The 21,776-nt window shown below is 44.1% G+C and overlaps 1 protein-coding gene across 1 annotated transcript in view; it reads left to right on the forward strand.

Moving 5' to 3' along the window:
• The window catches only part of pdzph1 (PDZ and pleckstrin homology domains 1), a 68,213-nt gene that overhangs the window by 16,104 nt on the left and 30,333 nt on the right, over positions 1 to 21,776 (forward strand). The window contains exons 5-7 of the mRNA XM_051683232.1: positions 8,606 to 8,776; positions 8,860 to 8,961; positions 17,190 to 17,300. Coding sequence (XP_051539192.1) covers positions 8,606 to 8,776; positions 8,860 to 8,961; positions 17,190 to 17,300 — 384 coding nt within the window. The remainder of the gene's footprint in view (positions 1 to 8,605; positions 8,777 to 8,859; positions 8,962 to 17,189; positions 17,301 to 21,776) is intronic.

Here is a 21,776-nt window from a genome sequence, read left to right on the forward strand (position 1 = left end):
TGTCATGTTTGCAGTGATCGGATCTTTATGCCGTTCAGATCAATCCATAATCACGTACAATAAATTGGCTTTCAAGGATCCTACACCTTATCATGATTAACACAGGCAACGATTGCGGTAAATTCTGTCATGTGACACTACATTTTTGCGTTAATGCCAATTTTCTCGACAAAAAGTGTTTCCAAACCAGGTTTTCGCGACATTTGATGTATCGACAGAGTTTATACGCTAGAGTTAAACGGAAAAATATTATGTCGACACTTGTGAAATTTTAGCGATAAATTGCGTTTCCATCACCTTAATTTTGATGCGCTAAAACTTTTTTCGCAAAAAATCCTTGGATGGAAACGTAGTTACTGTGAGATCATGAAATACAGGTGAAAATCCAAAGCCTGCATAGAGTTTGCAAACCAAATTGTCAGATCTTAATAATCGTATAATAATGTGGGTTGCTTTTGGATATATGCTACCAGTATGGTGTTCCCGTTAAAACACTTCCAGCTCACATTCTAATTTTCCATATTGTGTTCCAGCAGCATGTGGTCAAACATCCCATAAAAGAAGCTGTTGATTTAAAACTCCAAAAGCCACCTCACGAGAAGTCGGGGGAGGAAAATCACCATAAGCAAAGTCGCAGCAATCACAGGAGATCTGCATGGCAAAGTCATAAGAATAAAGGAACGCACACACATAATGCTCCCAGAACTATAACTGTGTGACGCGCTGTCGCTCCCGGACACGAGAAGTTCTTTAGAGCAGTTGTTCTAGTGGTTCAACTGGTTTTGTTTTGGGTCCCAGATTTCACACTGGACATCAAGTGTAAAAGTACAAAACATTAATTTAATGGATCCTGCATGGGTCACATTTTCTTTTAACTTGCATAGTTTTGTTCATGATTTTCAAGTATAAATGTGACAATATTTTTGTTGTTGATGTCAAAAACAAAAGTTCCCTATCTGTCACTCACTCGACATTGTGTGGATGTAGTGACACTAGGGGTCACTCTTGGGAGCCCGAAACACCTCTGGTCTTTGATAAAAGGCCAATGAAAACTGGCCAGTGGTATTTGCATGCCACTCCCCCGGACATACGGGTATAAAAGGAACTGGTATGGAACCACTCATTCAGATTTTCTCTTCGGAGCCAAACGGTCATGCTCACTGAGCTGAATTCTCACGACTGTTCGTTCACCTCTGCTGGATCTGATGGCGCATTTCAGTGGCTTCTACCTCCTCTGCACTGGTGCACTGCAGAGAACACCCCTGGGCGCTTCGGTAGAAAAAAGAGAGTATATTTTCCTGAAAGAGTATATTTCTCTAAAAGAGCGGCACACACGGAACGTCTTTTTAAAGACGCGTCTTTTTAAACATGCCTTTCTGATTGTGTGTTATTCCTGGTTGCGGTCGTTACCTCTCAACTCAGACAGTCACGATCGCTGTCTTTCGTGTCTGGGCGCGACCCACACGGAGGCAGCATTCGTGGATGGTTCATGTTCTCACTGCGAGAACATGACCATGGCAACGTTGCGGTCGTGGCTTGCTTTCATAAGAAAGCCACCCCAGCGGCTCCCTGCCTCGGTTCTTCTACCTACGGGTTTGAGGCCAGCGCGGCTAGCACTGGGGGCAATTTGGGGACCCCAATGGGACCGCCTCCGCCGGGTATCCCCCCACGGACCTCCCATTCCCCAGCACGCTCGTCTGCCCCGATCGGGCTTCCGGATGAGTCCGCTGGCTCGTCTCAAGGCGAGTTCGACCTCTTGTTCGGAGCCCCCGAAGCTGATGAGCTCTCGAGCACAACATCGGAGAGCGGGCTTGTCCAGTCGGATGCAGAAGCCTCAGCTGGGCTCCCCCCTTCGGAGTCAATTGCCCAGTCACAGGCTGATGCAGAGATGACGGACATGCTTTCCCGGGCGGCCGCGAGTGTTGGGCTAGAGTGGAACTCTCCGCTCTCCCCTGAACCCTCGCAGCTCGATGATTGGTTCCTGGGCTCACAGCGCCACTCAAAGCAGCCACGCCCCGCTCCAGTGCCTTTCTTCCTGCAAGACAAAATCGTGGGAGGCACCTTTTACTGCCCGGTCCCGATTTCTCAGTTCCCCCGCCCTCACTACCCTCGATGGCGGGGCGGCCAGGGGCTATACAGCGATTCCCCCAGTGGATTAGGCGCTCGCGGTGCACCTATGCCCGCAGAGCGCTGCCACCTGGCGTGGACGCCCAAAGCGCTCATCCAAGCCCTGTAGGTTCACGTCGTCCCTGACGGCCAAAGCCTACAGTGCTGCTGGACAAGCCGCTTCTGCCCTGCACGCCATGGCTCTCCTACAGGTCCACCAAGCCAAGGCACTAAAAGAACTGCACGAGCGTAGTTCAGCCCCAGATCTGATGCAGGAACTGCGCTCGGCGACCGACCTCGCTCTCCGAGCGATGAAGGTCACGGTGTGGTCTCTCGGGCAGACGATGTCCACATTAGTGGTCCAGGAGCACCACCTTTGGCTCAACCTGGTCGAGATGGGTGAGGCCGACAAGACACGGTTCCTTGCTGGTCAAGATGGGTGAGGCCAACAAGACATGGTTCCATCTCCCAGGCTGGCCTATTTGGCGACACCGTCGAGGACTTTGCCCAGCAGTTCTCGACGGTGAAGCAGCAGACGGAGGCTATCCGGCATATCCTGCCCCGGCGCGGCTCAAGATCCCGCACCCCGTCTGCTCGTCACCAAGGGCGTCCCCCTGTGGTGACTGCACTGGCTCCGCCGCAGCCCGCCCTTTCGGCCCGGCGTGGAGCCCACTCACGGCCGGCCGCCAAGAACCCACTAAGGTCACCAGAATGCATTTTTGCGTCAACATCTTGAATGGGAGTCTGTGTAAAGCCCGGTTCAGTACTCGCAGGTCCAAGATTGGCCGCAAGCCACCGCCTTTTTTCGGTATGATGAAGTAGGGGCTGTAAAACCCCTTTCGGTCCAGGCTACTCTCACGTTATCTTGAGACCCCGACCGGGCTATGTGCCCAGAGTTCCCACAACCCCTTTTAGGGACCAGATGGTGAACCTGTGAGCGCTGCCCCAGGAGGAGGCAGACCCAGCCCTGTCATTGCTGTGTCCGGTGCACGCTTTACGCATCTATTTGGATCACATGCAGAGCTTTTGGATCTCTGAGCAGCTCTTTGTCTGCTTTGGTGCACAGTGGAAAGGAAGCGATGTCTCCAAGCAGAGGATCACCCACTGGCTCATTGACGCCATAGCTATGGCATATCACGCCTAGGACATGCTGCCCCCGGTAGGGCTATGAGCCCATTCTACCAGGGGTGTAGCGGCCTCCTGGGCCCTGGCCAGGAGTGCCTCTCTAACAGACATTTGCAGAGCAGCAAGCTGGGCAACACCCAACACCTTTGCAAGGTTATACAACCTCCGGGTGGAACCAGTTTTGTCCCAGGTAGTGGCATGCAATACAAGCAGATAAGCCTGGGATAGCTGGCCGGGTGTATCGCTTGCACATAGCGCCTTTCACCTCCTCTGAGCTGAAGACGTGTGCCATTAATTCCCAGTAGTGTTCACAAAATATGTTCCCTGGTTGACTTCCACCGAGCCCTGTGGCAGTCGAGTTTTCGGAGAGACTCACTGCCGGCCCAGTACATGTGTTAACTAAGAGCCCTGTTCTGGGGTAGGTGCTCTGCATGTGGCGGTTCCCTGTAAGGTAACCCCATGTGATGTATATCTTCCACTAATTTGTTTCCTTGTTGGCAAACTGCGTCTTCCTTGGGCAGAGCTCCCTCTGCCACAGTCTCCATGTTTGTAGCAACTCCTCCCCCGTTGGGTAGGATCTACCATGAGACTCTCCACATGGTCAGCAAGACCATGTGATGTATTTTCCACTTAAATATCCCCCCCTCTCTTTGGGTGAGGTGTGGTCTCCGCGGTGTCCTCCCCTTGGGAGGGACACCCCCCGACTAGACCTGGTGGCCCAGTCAGATAATCCCCCTTGTATTTTAAGGAGTGGAAAAAAGAAGGTGAAAAGAGACCACTACTTGGTTAGAGTGTCTCTATCTTTTGGGTAGTCGACTTGTCCTCAAAGGGCCATTCGACACTCATAACTATGTTGGGGGAGGTTACGTGTCGGCCTGGTGCGCTGGCTATGAGGCACACAGTTGTCTGCCCGTCACACACCAGCTGTCCACGTAACACAGTTCAGCCAGTTGCGGAGTTTTGTATAGGGACCCCTAGTGTCACTACATCGACACAACGTCGAGTGAGTGACAGATAGGGAACGTCCTGGTTACTTGCGTAACCTCCGTTTCCTGATGGAGGGAATGAGACGTTATGTCCCTCCTGCCACAACGCTGAACTACCCGCTGAAATGGCCGGACCTTGTCTCGGCTCCTCAGCATAAAACCTGAATGAGTGGTTGCATACCAGCTCCTTTTATACCCGTATGTCCGGGGGAGTGGCATGCAAATACCACTCGCCAATTTTCATTGGCCTTTTATCAAAGACCAGAGGTGTTTCAGGCTCCCAAGGGTGACCCCTAGTGTCACTACATCGACACAACGTCTTGTTCCCTCCATCAGGGAACGGAGGTTACGCAAGTAAACAGGACGTTCTCTCCCCCCTTTTAAAAGTTGATGAGCATATTTAGGCTATATATGAGCCCATTATATTTATTATCCAGTTTATTTCCTATATTAAACATAATTCTAACAGAACATGGGTGGAGAACACGGAACATGGAAAACTTTGTTCATAATTTGTCCACCGGTCTTGGAGGTCCTAAAGCCCTTACTTGAACTTAGATATACAGTGCAATGACATATGAGCACAGGTTAGTGTTACTACTGTATAATAGTGAAACAATTTTGTAAGGATGATGATGAGTAATTTTAAAAGAAAAACAACAACTTTTTATTTTGCCACATAACACCAAGTTGACTGTCCCACTTCACTGCTGTTTATAATGTCGGGGCTGCCTCTTTGAGAGGTTTGACTTCCTCCATAGCAATTCAAACTAGAAAATTCTCACTAGAATCCATTCCAGAGATAAAGTAGGCCTACATTAGAGCAGATAATTGGCGTGAGTTGTTTGTACACTTGCATGAAAAAAGCTTTAATCGCACCGAGAAAATATAGTGTTACAGAGAAGCCTTTTGCGTGTATTAGATTATCATTAAATTGGCCACTGAAAATGTTTCAATGGGGGAACATGTTAAGTTCCTTCCCTGCTGTCCACGACCCAGTCCGAATAAACCTGCAACCCATCAGTTGAGAAACACTGCTTAGAGTGTTTTTTCTGCATCCTAAACCACAAGGATTTTAGTAATACAGAAGTCACAGTGGCGAAGTGACGATTTTGTTCTTTTAAACATAAAGGAAGGAAAAGCGTTAAAAAGTGTTATCCTTTTGACAAATATAGGGGACATTCTAAAATGCTTAACGTGAAAAATGCTGAACGTGGCTTTTAATGTTAAAGTTCATTAAAGTGCACGAGCACACCCAGCAGATTTAGGCATGGGCAACATGGGCAGTTGGGCACGAGGGGGTGTTCTCTTTTACAGTCATCAGAGGAGGTAAGGATGCAAGGCTATAGATTGCTCCAAAATGGCCAACCAGTCATTGTTTCCGAAAACTGGCACCCTAACAATTTTTGGCCACACAGATGTGATACTCACCGAACCAGGCTCCATTGGGAAAACAGACTCCTTAGCTCACAAATGTGGGTTGCGCTGAAATGACCCAACCAGATTTGGTTTCCGGAGCTGGTGGAACTGCTGAAAACTCCTCCATGGGAAATTACTTTGAGGAGAGATTTATTCTCTCAGGTGCAGGGCACGATCTGGCATCTACAGCCAGAGGTGTGGAATCTATACATTTGGCCGTTGAATGGAACACCTGGGAAATAGATGGTTTGTCACACATAGTGCTTGACACCATCTCACAAGCCAGAGCCCTGTCTACCAGGTGCCTCTATGCACTAAAGTGGCGAGTTTTTCAGACTGGTGTTCACTTCCTGCAAGAGCATTGGATGCAGGTCTTAGACCCTCTCGCCCCATTACAGTCCCAGTGTGGGACCTGTCCTTGGTGCTGAAAGCACTATACGGCCTTGCATTCGAGCCGTGGGAAACAGTAGAATTGCGTGCTGTCTCGTTAAAGACCACATTACTACTGGCCCTCGCTTCGGTGAAGCACAGGCTTTCTCTCCCCCTCCTTTTCAGTCAGAGAAAGAAAGTATATTTCACTCTGCCCAGTGTGAGCGTTACGCATTTACATTGAGCATACAGGCCAGCTTAGGCTGTCGAGTCAGCTCTTTGTATGCTTTGGAGGCCAGTCCAAAGGCAGAGCAGTCTCTAAACAGAGGCTGTCTCACAGGATTGTAGATGCTATTAAATTAGAATATGAATCACAGGGCTTGGAATGCCCTGGGGGGATTAGCTCACTCCACAAGAGGCTTGGCTTCCTCTTGGTCATGGGCAAAAGGCTTATCCTTATCGGATATCTGCCAAGTGGCAGGTTTGGCTTCCCCAAACACTTTTGCTAGATTTTATAATCTAGACGTTTCCTAACTGTCTTCCCAGGTTCTTTATGTGAAGGGGAACTAGAATCTCATAACTGATGAGAAGGGCTAAAACAAGTGCCTTGTGACACAAAATGTTATATTCTCCCCTTTCGGGCTTGTTACAACATGAATGTCTTTGTAAGGCTATGCTCTTAAACCACAAAGAAATTTTTTTTCTGTTTTGCAAAACAGCTCTCTCGGTTGTTAAGCACAATAGCAGCAACCTTTTTGTACACTACCCGTTTGGCTAGTCACACGAGAACTCACTTCGGAAGGTTAACCCCATCCGTACCTGCATAAAACAAGTGTTCCCTCTTGGCAGACACCTCTTGTTATGCATTCTGTCCAACTTAACAAGTTGGTTGTGACGTTTTGACTCTTTCCATTTGATGTAAGAGATCAATCCTATATCAAGTTTCTGCAGGACACTGTGTCCTTAGGAACATGTGTTAACTGCCTCCCAGTGGTAAGCCAGTTATCCTGTTATTTTAATCTTATATATTAGGAAATATTTTCTAACAGTAAAGAGCTTCCCCAAGAGTGAGCTTTTTCTCTACCAATATTAACTGCTTCCCTACAAATGGCAAAACAGTTACTGTTAGCATTCTAGTCTAGCGATTATTCCTAGACTACACGTAAGAAGTCTTTTCTATCAGTTATAAGAAAGTGGCTCCTCCACGGGCGAGCCCTTTTTTATTATTGCCTTAGCTAGTTTTCTTTTGGAAAAACAACTATTGTAATTATTGTAGTCTAGCGATTATTCCTAGACTACACTTAAAAAGAAGTCTCTTCTATGTGTTATAAGAAAGCGGCACCTAATTGCTTTCCAATAATGATAAAACAATTATGGTGATCATTAATCTAGTGAGTTTCTCCATTATTCCACATAGGAAGATTCTACTCTTCTTCTGATCGGTTTAAGGTGCCCCAGCTGGCGGCCCCTTTTATAACCATGATCATAGGACTGTGAATTCAGTCCTTCCTCCAAACAGCTCAATACCTCACTGGACGTGAGTTCTGTGGCGAAATTGGTTACCCTCGGACTACTTTCTTGCATCCTTTCAAGCAGTATATATATTTAGTGTCACTGATGTGTCACTCTATGTCTTCCCCATTTAAGTGTGGAAGCGGGCTTTCTGCAAGCTTTCTATCACATTCTTTGTGCAAGCACAGTCAAATCAGTATTGAGGCATTCTGCTATAAGGACCCCTACTGTTGACTCATCAACATAACATTGAGTGAGCGACTTGAAAGGGAACTCTAGGTTACTATGGTAACCCGAAAATTCTTTAGATCTCCTCTCTCCTCTTCATTCGAATGTCCTGAGGAAACTGTCTTTCGGCCTGCCCTGTATATGCTTAACGAGCATAGAAGGCAGGACTTCGAAAGACATCTGCCAATGAAATTGGCATGATGGAAAACCATTCAGAGAGATCGGGGGCTCAAGAGCAACCCCTACCATCGAATGTTCCCTCCTTTCAGGTAAGTGGGGTTACCATAGTAACCTAGACGTTTTTTTTATTTATTTTTTATTATTGCGGCATTTCCAACATGTACAATCAGATTATGCAACCATTTCAGTTTGCATATAATTATTACAATACAATCACATCTACTATCACTACTTCTGAAACAAATAATCAAAGATAATTATCAGATGTGCTGAAATTCATTGACAAACTTCCTTAAAATCATGCTTTTCTTTGAGGTCTTTGAGAAAAGCAATCTCCATCAATACACTTATAGCAGCAAAGTTAGACCTCATTTGTGATACATATTTGACCCAATTAACCTAGACATTTTGTAAAGAAATTAAAATGTATTAATATTTGTCTGCAAAACTAATTTCTATAATTTAGGCCAAAGCCTTTAGATCAAAAAGTGTTTAAGATCACGAAAAACATAAATGCAGTCATGTGTAGTTATTTGGTAGTTTGTCTTGTGTTTTGAGAAATGTTTTGTGAAAATTGTTTTTGACTGTGTCAGAATGTGCAGAAGGTAGAAAGTTATTTTATATTAAATCTTGTCTTCTCTTTAGCTAAACTGTCATTTGAATCTTTATTTGTTATTAAGACACAATGAACTCTGAGGACACTCGTTCAGTGGAGATGTCAATGCGAGATATTGAGGACAGAGGATTTTACACCGAGACATTTCACTCTGCATCATGGATATACCGTGGAGATGATGTTAACCAGAATGAGAGTCCACACTGTCACAACAGCCGCACGCGACCAGCAGCAAGTGGGTTCTAAACATTCTAAGTGTATCTGTTACTATTGGATGTATTTAATAAATAATGTTTAAATATGCATTATTTATTTTAGTTTGTGAGCGGACGGTGAAGATCAGCAAAGGCATGGGCGAGTATCCCTGGGGCTTCAGAATTCAGTTCTCCAAACCCATTGTGGTCACTGAGGTGGACACAAGTAAGGAATCAAGATTACAGATTTTATCAGCTTTAAATTTTTTAAAGATTTTAAATGCTGTGTTTGCCGCATGCAAATGAGCAACTCCAGACTACTTTCTAAATTACAATACACGCTAACTTCCACATTCCTGGATTATTTTTGCAAGCAAGTTTTTGTTCCTTGAATCAGCTGTCAAATAAATAAATAAAAACAAAAATCTGTATATTTGACTTGGTTGGCTTTTCTGTAAAAATAACTTAAAAACTTAAAACAATAAAAGTCAATTGAGAAGCTAAATTGCTGTTTTTAAAATTTGTTTTCAGAGAATGTATCTTAAATATTTCATTTTGATCTTTTAACAAAAAAAACAAAAAACAAAAAAAAAAAAACATTATTAACACTTTAATTTTACACAGTGTTCTTTCATTTAATCAGTTAAATAACAAAATAGGTGGTGAAAAACAATATAAATGGCTGAATATCAAGATACACAAACTTGTTTCAAGAACCAGACATGATTGATTCAAGAAAATTTGTATAAAAGGTCCATTTTATTAAAAAATAAATTCATATTGAATAGTATGCAATTTACACTTTGAAAAATGGGCTAAAATACTTTCAGTTTAATTACATTAAACATACTATATGTCCTCTGTACATACATTGTATCATAACATTTTGGACCCAGCTTTAACAAACCCAGCTTTACAAACTCAAATAAACCCAAAACCTTTTTGTGGTCTTATTTCAAGCTCAAGTGTGTAATTTCTGCAACACTAGCGTCACCAGACAGGATTGCAAAAATGACAGTAATTTGGAATGCATTTCAACATCATCTTTCCAAGCCAAAGAAACCACTGTTACCATTGTACAAGGGCTGACACTAATAAACATCAAACAAACATTATACCTAATCAGAAATCTTTACACATGATTTTGCCCCATTTCACCAAAATCATGTTAATAGCCATACTGTAGGGTTGTTCCACACAGAATTTCCAATAAAATAGACCTTTTTCCACGCTAGCACCATCTTTGATTTTTAATGGGAATGACAACGAGGCTGTGAGGGGTAGACTTACAGTCTCTTCAATGGGCTGTACTGCAGTTTAAAGTGTTTTTGAATTGTTCCGCTGACAAAACATTGATAAAATATCTGTCCAAGAACATTCAGTATACAAAGAACACCAGACAACATGAGTTGTGGAAAATCAGATGGCAAAATCAGAAAATCTAGGAGCTTTATAAGCTTTATACCATTCGTACCATTGAAGAGATGCCTCATTGTCATTCCCATTAAAAATCAAAGATGGCGCTAATGTGAATAAGGTCTATTACTTAAATGGCCATTATTTTTTGAGCCCTACAACTTTTAAGCATCTGGATCTCTCACAGTGTAAATTATGGGACTGCAGAAGCGCACGACACAGACTCAGTAAGACATCCCAAGAATATATATTGTATAATGGCAAAAATGCACAGAATAATAAAATATATCGATTAAAGTAATCGATTAGTAATTGTGATATTCTAGTGAGTTTTACCGCAAGAAGTCAGGCTTGATAATGAACTTTGCTTTGAACAGAAATTGCACACTGCATCTTAAATTAAAATTATATATGTAAAGCAAGGAATCAACATCTTCATAAAAAATAAAGAGTACTCCATTACAGCATTAAAAAAGAAAGATGATTATAGTAAGGCATTATTTTAAAACATGTTAACCCCAACATTGTTTCAGAAATGTTTAATAAGTGTTGCATTCAGAGCTCAAAGAGAATAGAGCTGCTCAGCCGTGATGTCATTTTTTAGGTGAACCCAGAAGTCTAATTCACCATGAGTTGCCTCTGGATTTTCCTATGGGGTTTTATAGTGTGGTTCCCATTCGTGGAACTCGAGCAGCGTATGATCGCTAGGGGGGCACCTTCACTTCAGAGTGTCACATGGTCTGAAGCCCTTTTAATATCACGCCAATTTATTGGCTGATGGCGCTTAAGCGACGACCCCTAGGGAGCTACGTCACGAGCTCCATAAAGGCGCTCGCTTTTGCGCCATCAAGTCAGATTTTCTGTTCTTCAATGCACTAATTGTCTAAGCCCCTGTTTGTTTCTAGTGACTCACATCGAAGCGAGGATTATTTTTCTCCCTTTTGAGTGGCAAACATGTAAGGACGTCGTTAACACAGCTTAAATTTCAGAGCGATTTCAACGTGGTTTTTCCAAAAATTACTAGGGACCAACGAGGACAACGGCGCTACGTCGAGGCTCGCAATTTCTCAGCAAGAGGTGTTATCCCCACTTGTTCCAGTTCTACCGCCTCCAGATTTGGAGCTCCGTGTGCTGGAGCCGTATGGGATTGTGGCTTTGTGTCTGAGAAGATAGGAGTCAAGTCAAGTAATTTTTATTTGTATAGCGCTTTTCACAACACACATCGTTTCAAAGCAGCTTTACAGAAAATCATGCTTTAACAGAAAATGAAACTGTATTGAAACTGTACCGGATTCCTCCTCGTGTTTGTCGCCCTCCCCCTGAGCGAAAGTGTGAGTTTTGTCGGATATGCTCTAAGGCCTAGCTCGGCGGCCATTTTCTGATGAGCAACGCGTGCTAGAGATCATGCGTTTCCTGAGCCACTGCCATTCAAAACCGCTGTGTGAGAGAATTCCTCATTGGACGGTAAGGAAACAAAATGGTCCGCTTTGTCACTATAGTCTTTTTCTGTGTCATTCTGGGAGAATGCACAAGAATAAGAGCCTCTGCCTCTCTCTCTCCTTCCCATTTGAAGTGCTGCTTGCAGTTGGGATCATGTATTGACTGGTGAGCCCGGCTGCAGAATGAGGGGGCTGGAAAAAGAGAATATTCCCCAACTGAATGATGGTGAACCAACACGTGGAGTGCTTCATCTGTGCCATTATTCTCTCGGGATTCTATCAAGAAATGCGAGGTATTTTAACTTGTTTTTTCTTTCACCCGTTTCGTAGATCACCCAGGCGTTCTGGTGAGAGAAGAGATGCACACTGCTATCTCTGCTCGATTTTTCGGTGGTGGCATGGATGTCACTCTTTTCAGACAGCTGTTGGATCTACACACGATGGTTTTGCAATCCAACCAAGTGCATCGTGTTAAGGAATGCCTTTTTGAGTTCACTGGCTCCGTTTGGACTTTCCCTCGGTTTCCCCCCATGGCTTGCACTGGGGAACGAGTTGATCCAGGTGATGCTTTTGTTTGCGAGGGAGATGGACTTTGTGCCTCCTTCTACGAATCGAGGTTAGCAAACACTCCTTCCCACATGTATCGTGTCTCACAAACAAGTGCTTGGGGTTCGTATCGGTGCCGTTCAGAGGACCGCATGTTTTCTGACCAGCCGAAGCCTGCTAAAGTATTTATTGATGAAGCGGAGTTCACTATCATATCAAGTTTGCCATTCTTCACACCTCAAACACTCTAAGTTGTGTTCTGCCTCTGCCTCCATGACCAAGGGTCTCGGGGCACATGTAATATAACTCAATGTACAATACAAATAGGTCTACACACAAGCCTGACAGGCTTGCTGTGTAATGAGGGGTGAGCCCCATTCAGTGAACGAAATTGGACCCTATAAACACATCCGTTTCTCCCCTGTTTGCCCTGTTGTACACAAAACACACTCTCACACAAGCACCACACACTGTCCCCCCATAGGAATGCTGGGGCCATTGTGGCTGACCAGCTTGTTCCCAATATCCCCCATGTTCATACACTCTTCCCCGCTCAAAATGCCTGGGAAGCGATTTGATAAATGAACGTCTCTGCTGTATACACACTTCAGGGCAGTTTTTATACATACCTTGATAAAATAAAGGCAATTCTTCCTACAATCTTCCCTGTTTAACATACCAGGGAAGATGTTTTATTCCATGAGCGTCCCTGCTGTATACACACTTCAGGGCAATTTTTATACATGCCTAGAAATAATAAAGGCAATTCTTTCTACATTCTTCCCCATTCAACATGCCAGGGAAGTTGTTTAATTCCAAGAGCGTCCCTGCTGTAGACACTTCAGGGCATTTTTTTTTATACATGCCTGGATAAAATACATGCAAAATGTTATTTACTCTCATTCAATCAGTTGCAGTAGCAATGTCACATTCTGTCTCCCTCATTCTTCTTCAAAGACTCTTATTTTGAAGTTTTTCCCCCGGACTCCATTTCCCAGGATTCACTGCCCTAATCACTTCTATCTGTTCTTCATCATCTGCACCTGACTTCTATTCCCTCATTAGTTTCTCAGTGTATAAATACCCTCTAGTTTTGTTAAGTCTTTGTCAGTCCTTGAAGTGTTTCGTTATGAGGTGTTATGTTGTGCTTAGTTTGATTGTTAAAGATTAGTGTTTGTTCCAGCGTTTGTTCCACTCCAGCATTTACTATTGTTGAGCCTTTCTTCTGTTTCCACTCCAGCGATTGTTCCACTCCTGCAATTGTCCTACTCCAATGTTTATAATTAAAAGATTAAAAGGAATCTATTCCTGCGTCTCCTCTCTTCCTCATCCACTCCTAGACACCAACGTTACAGAAGGACTGACCAACAACAAAGAAATACGGATTTATTACCGGTTCCTCCCAACGTCCTCCTCTACTCCAGCGATCCCTCTAATCCTCTCCCACTCGTTCAGACCCAGACAAATCATGGAGTTTATCAGATTATTCATGGACTTATTTAAACAAGACCTTCCTCTCCTGGAATACACTGCCAAGTTCAGTCAACTCGCCACTTCCTCCAATATCTCGGACCCCTACCTCTGTTCCATCTATGGAATGGGCTTGAACTTTCACCGCCCAACAGCCCTTCCACAAGTGGAGAATCTTTCATTTTTGGAATATGTCAGAGCCACACTGTTCCTACATCTCCTCTCACTTCTACCTACCCATAAGGAAGACCCTCACAAAGTCCCAGTGGTAGATCCCTCTGCGCCTTCCACGGCCCCTATCTCCACGCCTTCCATGGCCTCTATCTCCGCGCATTCCACGCCCCCTATCTCCATGGTAACTCCTCTCCATCCTATTCCCCTAAAATTTTTTTTGGGGGACTCATCCTCTCCTGGTTCAGGTGGTCGATTCCCTGCCGCAGTCAGTGGCAGCAACCACGTTTAACGGCCAGTGCCCAAGCCTGCCTCGGTTAATGAGCCAGTGCCCAAGCCTGCCACAGTTAATGAGCCAGTGCCCAAGCCTGCCACGGTTAACGAGCCAGTGCCTGTAGCCTCGACCATCCCAGTGCCAGTGCCTGTAGCCTCGACTGTCCCAGAGCCAATGCCTGTAGCCTCGACTGACCCCGTAACCATGCTCCCTGCTGGCCGAAAGAGGAGGAGAAGGAAAGGACTCTTCCCCAATCTCTGCCCATGTCCACAACCATGGAGGTCGTTCCCCAGTCTCTGCCAGTGCTCACGACCACGGAGGTCGTTCCCCAGTCTCTGCCAGTGCTCACAACCACGGAGGTCATTCCCCAGTCTCTACCCGAGCTCTCGACCATGGAGGTCGATATCCAGTCTCGGCCTGTACTCTATTCCACGGCTTTCAGCCCCAAGCCTTCCATGGCTCTCAGCCTCGAGCCTTCCACGGTTCCGCCTTCCCTGGATCCATCTCCCATAGTCTTCCACGGCTCCGCCTTCCACGGCTTTGCCCCTCGAGCCTCCCATGGCTCCGCCTTCCACGGCTTTGCCCCTCGAGCCTCCCATGGCTCCGCCTTCCCTGGACCCATCTCCCATGACTCCGCCTTCCACGGCTTTGTCTCTCGAGCCTCTCACGGCCCTGCCTTCCACGGCTTCACCTCTCAAGCCTCCCACAGCTCTGCTCCCAGAGTCTTCCATGGCTCCACCTTCCATGGCTCTGCCCCCAGATTCTTCCTCGTCTCCACCTTCCTCGGCTCTGCCTTCCTCGGCTCTGCCCCCAGAGTCTTCCACGGCTCCGCCTTTCACGGCTCCACCCTCAGACTCTTCCGTGGCTCTGCCTTTCACGGCTCTGCCCTCAGACTCATCCGTGGCTCCGCCCACTTCCCCAGAGTCTCCTCCAGCGGTTCCGCCTCCTGACCCATTCCTAGCCCTGTGGGGCCTCCCAGATCTCCTGATCATCATCTTTGGATCCTTTATCTTCTGCGTCACCCTGCCCTCATCATCCGTTCTTGGGCGCCAGGAGTCGCCCTTTAAATGGGGGGGGTAATGTCACAGTCTGTCTCCCTCATTCTTCTTCAAGGACTCTTATTTTGAAGTTTTCCTCCCAGACTGACTTCTATTCCCTCATTAGTTTCTCAGTGTATAAATACCCTCTAGTTTTGTTAAGTCTTTGTCAGTCCTTGAAGTGTTTCGTTATGAGGTGTTATGTTGTGCTTAGTTTGATTGTTAAAGATTTAGTGTTTGTTCCAGCATTTGTTCCACTCCAGCGTTTACTATTGTTGAGCCTTTCTTCTGTTTCCACTCCAGCGATTGTTCCACTCCTGTGATTGTCCTACTCCAACGTTTATAATTAAAAGATTAAAAGGAATCTACTCCTGTGTCTCCTCTCTTCCTCATCCACTCCTAGACACCAACATTACAAGCGAAGGCACAGGGGTTTCCTTCCGCTGTGCCACTGATTGCAGAATTGTCTGCTCGTCTAGTGGCTTGGCAACAGTTGCAAAACATTTCGAAATGGGTAAATCGAACGATAGAGCATGGTTATATCATGGCGGCTTGCATCCCATTCTAGATTTGAGATGTTTGAATTTCACTCTAATGAAATGTCAATTCTGAATTTTGACACAGAAACAAATAATGTCATAAGTACAGTCGGGGGACAGGTTTGTGACAATAGATTTGAAGGACGCTTATTTCCATATTCAGATTGCGTAGAAGCACAGGCGAATTCTCAGATTCACTTTTGGGAAAAAGCGAACCAATTTTGCGCCATTCCGTTTGGACTTACTCTGGCACAACGCACTTTCACAAAATGCATGGATGCAGCTCTGCATGCATCCTTTTTCAGTGCTGGATGAACTCTACAAAGGGACTTCAACCACTGAGGCATGCACTTCACCCTTCAGATTGATGCGTGGGTGCTTATCAATGGAGTCTCTGTTAGTAGACATTCTCTTGTCTCTCGTTTTATGTGCAGGGTATGCAGGCTTAGACCTTTTTGTCTTGTCTGCATTCATTGGCTTATTGATACAATTTCGAGTGCTTACGAAGCGCGCGGTTTACCTTCGCCTTCGGGTATTTGAGCCCATTCTACGAGGAGCATGGCATCCTCACGAGCTTTGGCTAGAGCTGAGTCCTTGGAGGACATTTGTATGGTGGTAGGGTGGCCTTCTCCACATACATTTGTTAGATTTTATAATCTGGACGAGGGTTTGACTCCTGCTTCCCAGGTTCTCTCTGTTGGAACAGGAGTAAATTCATAATTCCTTTTATTTAGATGCTTTAGCTCGCTTCACTCTATGCTCACTGTATGCTTGCCACACGGGCTTAGACAGTTGAGAGCTACTGTTTGCATGGTGTGAAGGTATTTTGTTCCCATAGCAATCATGCACAGCTCAAGTTCCACAAAAGGGAATGTCTCAGTTACGTTTGTAACCTTGGTTCCCTGAGGGGAATGAGATGCTGTGTAGCTGGCCATACTCTCTGGCAGCTGCATGGGCTCGTGCCTTTTGCAGAAAATCACACTTGATGGCGTGAAAGCGAGTGCCTTTATGGAGCCCATGATGTAGCTCCCTAGGGGGCATTGCTTAAGTGCCATCAGCCAATTAAGTGGCGTGATTGTATAAGGGCTTCAGACCATGTGACACTATAGTGATCAAGCGCAGCATCTCGTTCCCCTCAGGGAACCAAGGTTATGTACGTAACAGAGACATTTTTCAACATGAGTAAAATAAGGTCTGTGGTAAACATTACTTCACAATACATGTACCTTTTGTTCTAAAACATACAGTATATTACAAACTTTCTCACCTCAAACCTGAATTTTGAAGCCGCCATGTGATTTTTAAAAAACAGTATGCAATTTAATAGAGCTGCAAAATTCACATTTGAGTTATGAAAGTGTGTAATATATGTTGTAGAACAAAGCGTCCACGTATCATCAAATAATGTTAACCACAGACCTTATTTTACTCATAAATCAAAAACTCCCATTATAAAACCCCACAGGAAAATCCTGAGGGAACCCACGGCGAATTCTCTTCTGGGTTTGTGGACTACAACCTGAACAGCTCTATAAGATAAAGATGTTGCTGCTTTGTTTCAGATGGAGCAGCAGAGGAGGCGGGGCTTCAGGTTGGAGATTATGTGCTGGCAGTAAACGGCACTGATGTCACCAGTGTACCACACTCAGAAGCAGCTGACCTCGCACGGCAAGGTAGAAGGAACACCTAGTTCAAGACACAACACTACAGCATATGGGATTATCAGTGTCTCTCATGGAAAAGCTTCATTCTTAAACCCCAGTGGTAGTGGAGACCAGGCCAAGCTGTCACACAGGGAATCTTAGTATACAAGTTTTGGAGTTTTTTTTAAAAAAAGCAGTAATTTTGTATGTTGGTTTCAAATACCTAGTTCAAAACTTTCTTAGATTTTACTAATATTTGTGAATTATTTGCTCTAAAGCAGAGTTATCAAACTCAAGGCTTGCAGGCTGACTCTGCCCCACCACCTCATTTCATATGGTAATTTCAGAAATGTTGAATGGCAGATGAACAGAACATCTCACTGACCAAACAGTTAGCGCTTTCCTCATCAATATTAATAAGCCTTCCCCTGTCATACTAACCTTACTTTTTAGAGCACATTTTTGCTTGATCCAAAAGCAGAATGACACAGCGCTAGCCAGACCAATTATCAGCACGGCTCAATGGATAGAGTGCAGCGAGCACAGAGCAGGTGCAGACCAGTCTCAACCAAACAACACACATCATTATCAACAGTGCGAGTTACCCCAGTCAATTATCAGCATAACAAATTGAAAATACTGTAGGTGCGTGAGCGCAAAGCAGATGAGTATATTTGCAGACTGGTCTCAACCATGCAGTGCAAGCAATTATAAACAGCGCTCGTGAGAAGCGCGGATTGCGAAACCCGTTTGAATGCAGCACAGAATAGGCCTTTATCACAGTCCGTGTGTCATCACATATAATAATAATAATAATACAATACAATACAAAAATACAATAACTTTGCACTGTGGGCCATTAGCTGGGTTTCCATCTAAATGTTTCACATTTTTATGCACGTTTAAATTTGATTTAAGATCATACAAATCGTTATGCGTTTCTATCCACTACTTAATGCGCATTAACTTAAGGGAGCTTGCCTTGACATGATGGAACATCTGAATGACCTCCTTGCTTCGGGGAGTTTTGTTTGCAGGATTGTAGCAATTGTACCTCGTTTTATTAAATGCTGCCAGGAGACATCACAGAATAAGAGTAATATCTGACATAATGGGGCTGAAATAGCTGCTATGCCCACACTCCGCCAGTCTCTGCATACAAGCGCCCATTCTCAAAACTGTTCTGGCATATTGTAAGGACCCACTTTATCAACCAGATGCGGGTTACACACTTCTGAAAGTCAAGCGAAATGTTCAAAGAATTGTGTGCCAAGGTCGGACCTTTCTATGGGCTAGTCACATCAAGCTATCGCACACTCATAACACATGCACGAATAGACAAAACACATCATCGTTTTGCGAATAAACTGTTTCCATCACCGTGCACATTATGCACATTTTAACTAATGCAAAACTCTAGAAAATCCACCTCCTGACAGAATTATAATAACGGTTAACTTTATCTACGGGTTTTTTAGATCTACAGTTCTGCCCATTCTAAGTCAGACACAGAGATAAAGTACTACTATGATATTGCAGTTTTTTGGAGATCAAACACTTTTTAAAAACTGTGAATTTAAATAATCGATCCAGAATATTAGTAACATGATGTAGAAGGTTTGGCACTCCTCAGAACATGTAATAATTAATTCCTATTCTTTGTCATTTTCACTTTAATGAGGAAAAACAGGCGATGCTGACGTGACAGTTGTAAAAGTAGCACTTACTGTACATAATGCGGAGGAAATCATCCAAAATGCTCCAAACCTGTAGACTTTGACCTCTGAGACATCCATATGTTATGCATTAAGGCTGCACAATTAATTAAATTAAGAATAAAAATCACTGTGTGGCCTTACACGATTGCAAAACAGCAAAAGGCTTTGTTATGAAACAGTCTCCAATTAGAGTTTCAGTAAGTGATGTGTGATCATTGGCCACCCTCTAGCTGTTAGCTCTAGCGGCACATTTTGAACAGTGAAGCAATTTTAGTTTATGTTTTTCATATTACAATATCAATCGTCTTGCCTCATCTTGCCGGATATCGAAAGACGCAGTTGATGGTTAACTTCTTTCCACCTTGTGCAAAACAGCTGAATGTCAAACCATACTTTCCTCACAAGCGCTCTGGGTGAGTAATAAGGGGCTGATGAACACTATTGACTTTTCCGTGTTTCCTGTAGCACTTCACAGTTGGTTTAAAGATGGCACTGCATGAATGATGATGCTGTTTTGTGATGTGATGGTTAATCCCAGCTCTGAGACTATATTGTCGTCCCGAGGTCATTTGAACAGAGGCAAAAAACTTTTGCAATGTCTCATTACGGAGGACATTAGAGTAGTTGCATTAATATAGAACAGTGATTAAAACTGACTGGAACTATCTGTGCATTAAATGGTTTTAACACAGTTATTCCAACCAATCAGAATCAAGTATCTGAACAGACCATGGTATAAAGCCTATTATACCAAGACAACAGACAACAGTGTTCATCAGCCCCATATTACTCACCCAAAGTGCTTGTGAGGAAAGTATCGTTTGACATTCAGCTGTTTCGCACGAGGTGGAAAGAAGGTAACCATCAACCGCGTCACCATCAACCATCAACCCATCAAATGCGTCTTTCACTGTCTGGAAAGACAATTTATATTGTAATATGAAAAACATCAACTAAAATTGCTTCATTGCTCAACACGTGCCACAGGAGCTAAAAGCTAGAGGGCACCCGCAATCACACATTGCTTACTTAAACTCTTAAATGAAGACGATAGGTGCAACTAGACCCTAGACCCAAATATTCATCTCTGCCCCCCTAAAAAAAAATCTGTGACTTTGCATTAAGGACATACAGGTGCATCTCAATAAATTAGAATGTCGTGGAAAAGTTCATTTATTTCAGTAATTCAACTCAAATTGTGAAACTCGTGTATTAAATAAATTCAATGCACACAGACTGAAGTAGTTTAAGTCTTTGGTTGTTTTAATTGTGATGATTTTGGCTCACATTTAACAAAAACCCACCAATTCACTATCTCAAAAAATTAGAATACATCATAAGACCAATAAAAAAAACATTTTTAGTGAATTGTTGGCCTTCTGGAAAGTATGTTCATTTACTGTATATGTACTCAATGCTTGGTAGGGGCTCCTTTTGCTTTAATTACTGCCTCAATTCAGCGTGGCATGGAGGTGATCAGTTTGTGGCACTGCTGAGGTGGTATGGAAGCCCAGGTTTCTTTGACAGTGGCCTTCAGCTCATCTGCATTTTTTGGTCTCTTGTTTCTCATTTTCCTCTTGACAATACCCCATAGATTCTCTATGGGGTTCAGGTCTGGTGAGTTTGCTGGCCAGTCAAGCACACCAACACCATGGTCATTTAACCAACTTTTGGTGCTTTTGGCAGTGTGGGCAGGTGCCAAATCCTGCTGGAAAATGAAATCAGCATCTTTAAAAAGCTGGTCAGCAGAAGGAAGCATGAAGTGCTCCAAAATTTCTTGGTAAACGGGTGCAGTGACTTTGGTTTTCAAAAAACACAATGGACCAACACCAGCAGATGACATTGCACCCCAAATCATCACAGACTGTGGAAACTTAACACTGGACTTCAAGCAACTTGGGCTATGAGCTTCTCCACCCTTCCTCCAGACTCTAGGACCTTGGTTTCCAAATGAAATACAAAACTTGCTCTCATCTGAAAAGAGGACTTTGGAACACTGGGCAACAGTCCAGTTCTTCTTCTCCTTAGCCCAGGTAAGACGCCTCTGACGTTGTCTGTGGTTCAGAAGTGGCTTAACAAGAGGAATACGACAACTGTAGCCAAATTCCTTGACATGTCTGTGTGTGGTGGCTCTTGATGCCTTGACCCCAGCCTCAGTCCATTCCTTGTGAAGTTCACCCAAATTCTTGAATCGATTTTGCTTGACAATCCTCATAAGGCTGCGGTTCTCTCGGTTGGTTGTGCATCTTTTTCTTCCACACTTTTTCCTTCCATTCAACTTTCTGTTAACATGCTTGGATACAGCACTCTGTGAACAGCCAGCTTCTTTGGCAATGAATGTTTGTGGCTTACCCTCCTTGTGAAGGGTGTCAATGATTGTCTTCTGGACAACTGTCAGATCAGCAGCCTTCCCCATGATTGTGTAGCCTAGTGAACCAAACTGAGAGACCATTTTGAAGGCTCAGGAAACCTTTGCAGGTGTTTTGGGTTGATTAGCTGATTGGCATGTCAAAATATTCTAATTTTTTGAGATAGTGAATTGGTGGGTTTTTGTTAAATGTGAGCCAAAATCATCACAATTAAAAGAACCAAAGACTTAAACTACTTCAGTCTGTGTGCATTGAATTTATTTAATACACGAGTTTCACAATTTGAGTTGAATTACTGAAATAAATGAACTTTTCCACGACATTCTAATTTATTGAGATGCACCTGTAAGTGTTTTAAACAGCTGCAGCAGTGACGTTGCACTTGTTTGAAGAGCGAGGCGCTTTGGTGGCTTTTCCAC

Source organism: Myxocyprinus asiaticus, chromosome 42 (assembly GCF_019703515.2).
Source record: "Myxocyprinus asiaticus isolate MX2 ecotype Aquarium Trade chromosome 42, UBuf_Myxa_2, whole genome shotgun sequence".
NCBI lineage: Eukaryota > Metazoa > Chordata > Actinopteri > Cypriniformes > Catostomidae > Myxocyprinus > Myxocyprinus asiaticus.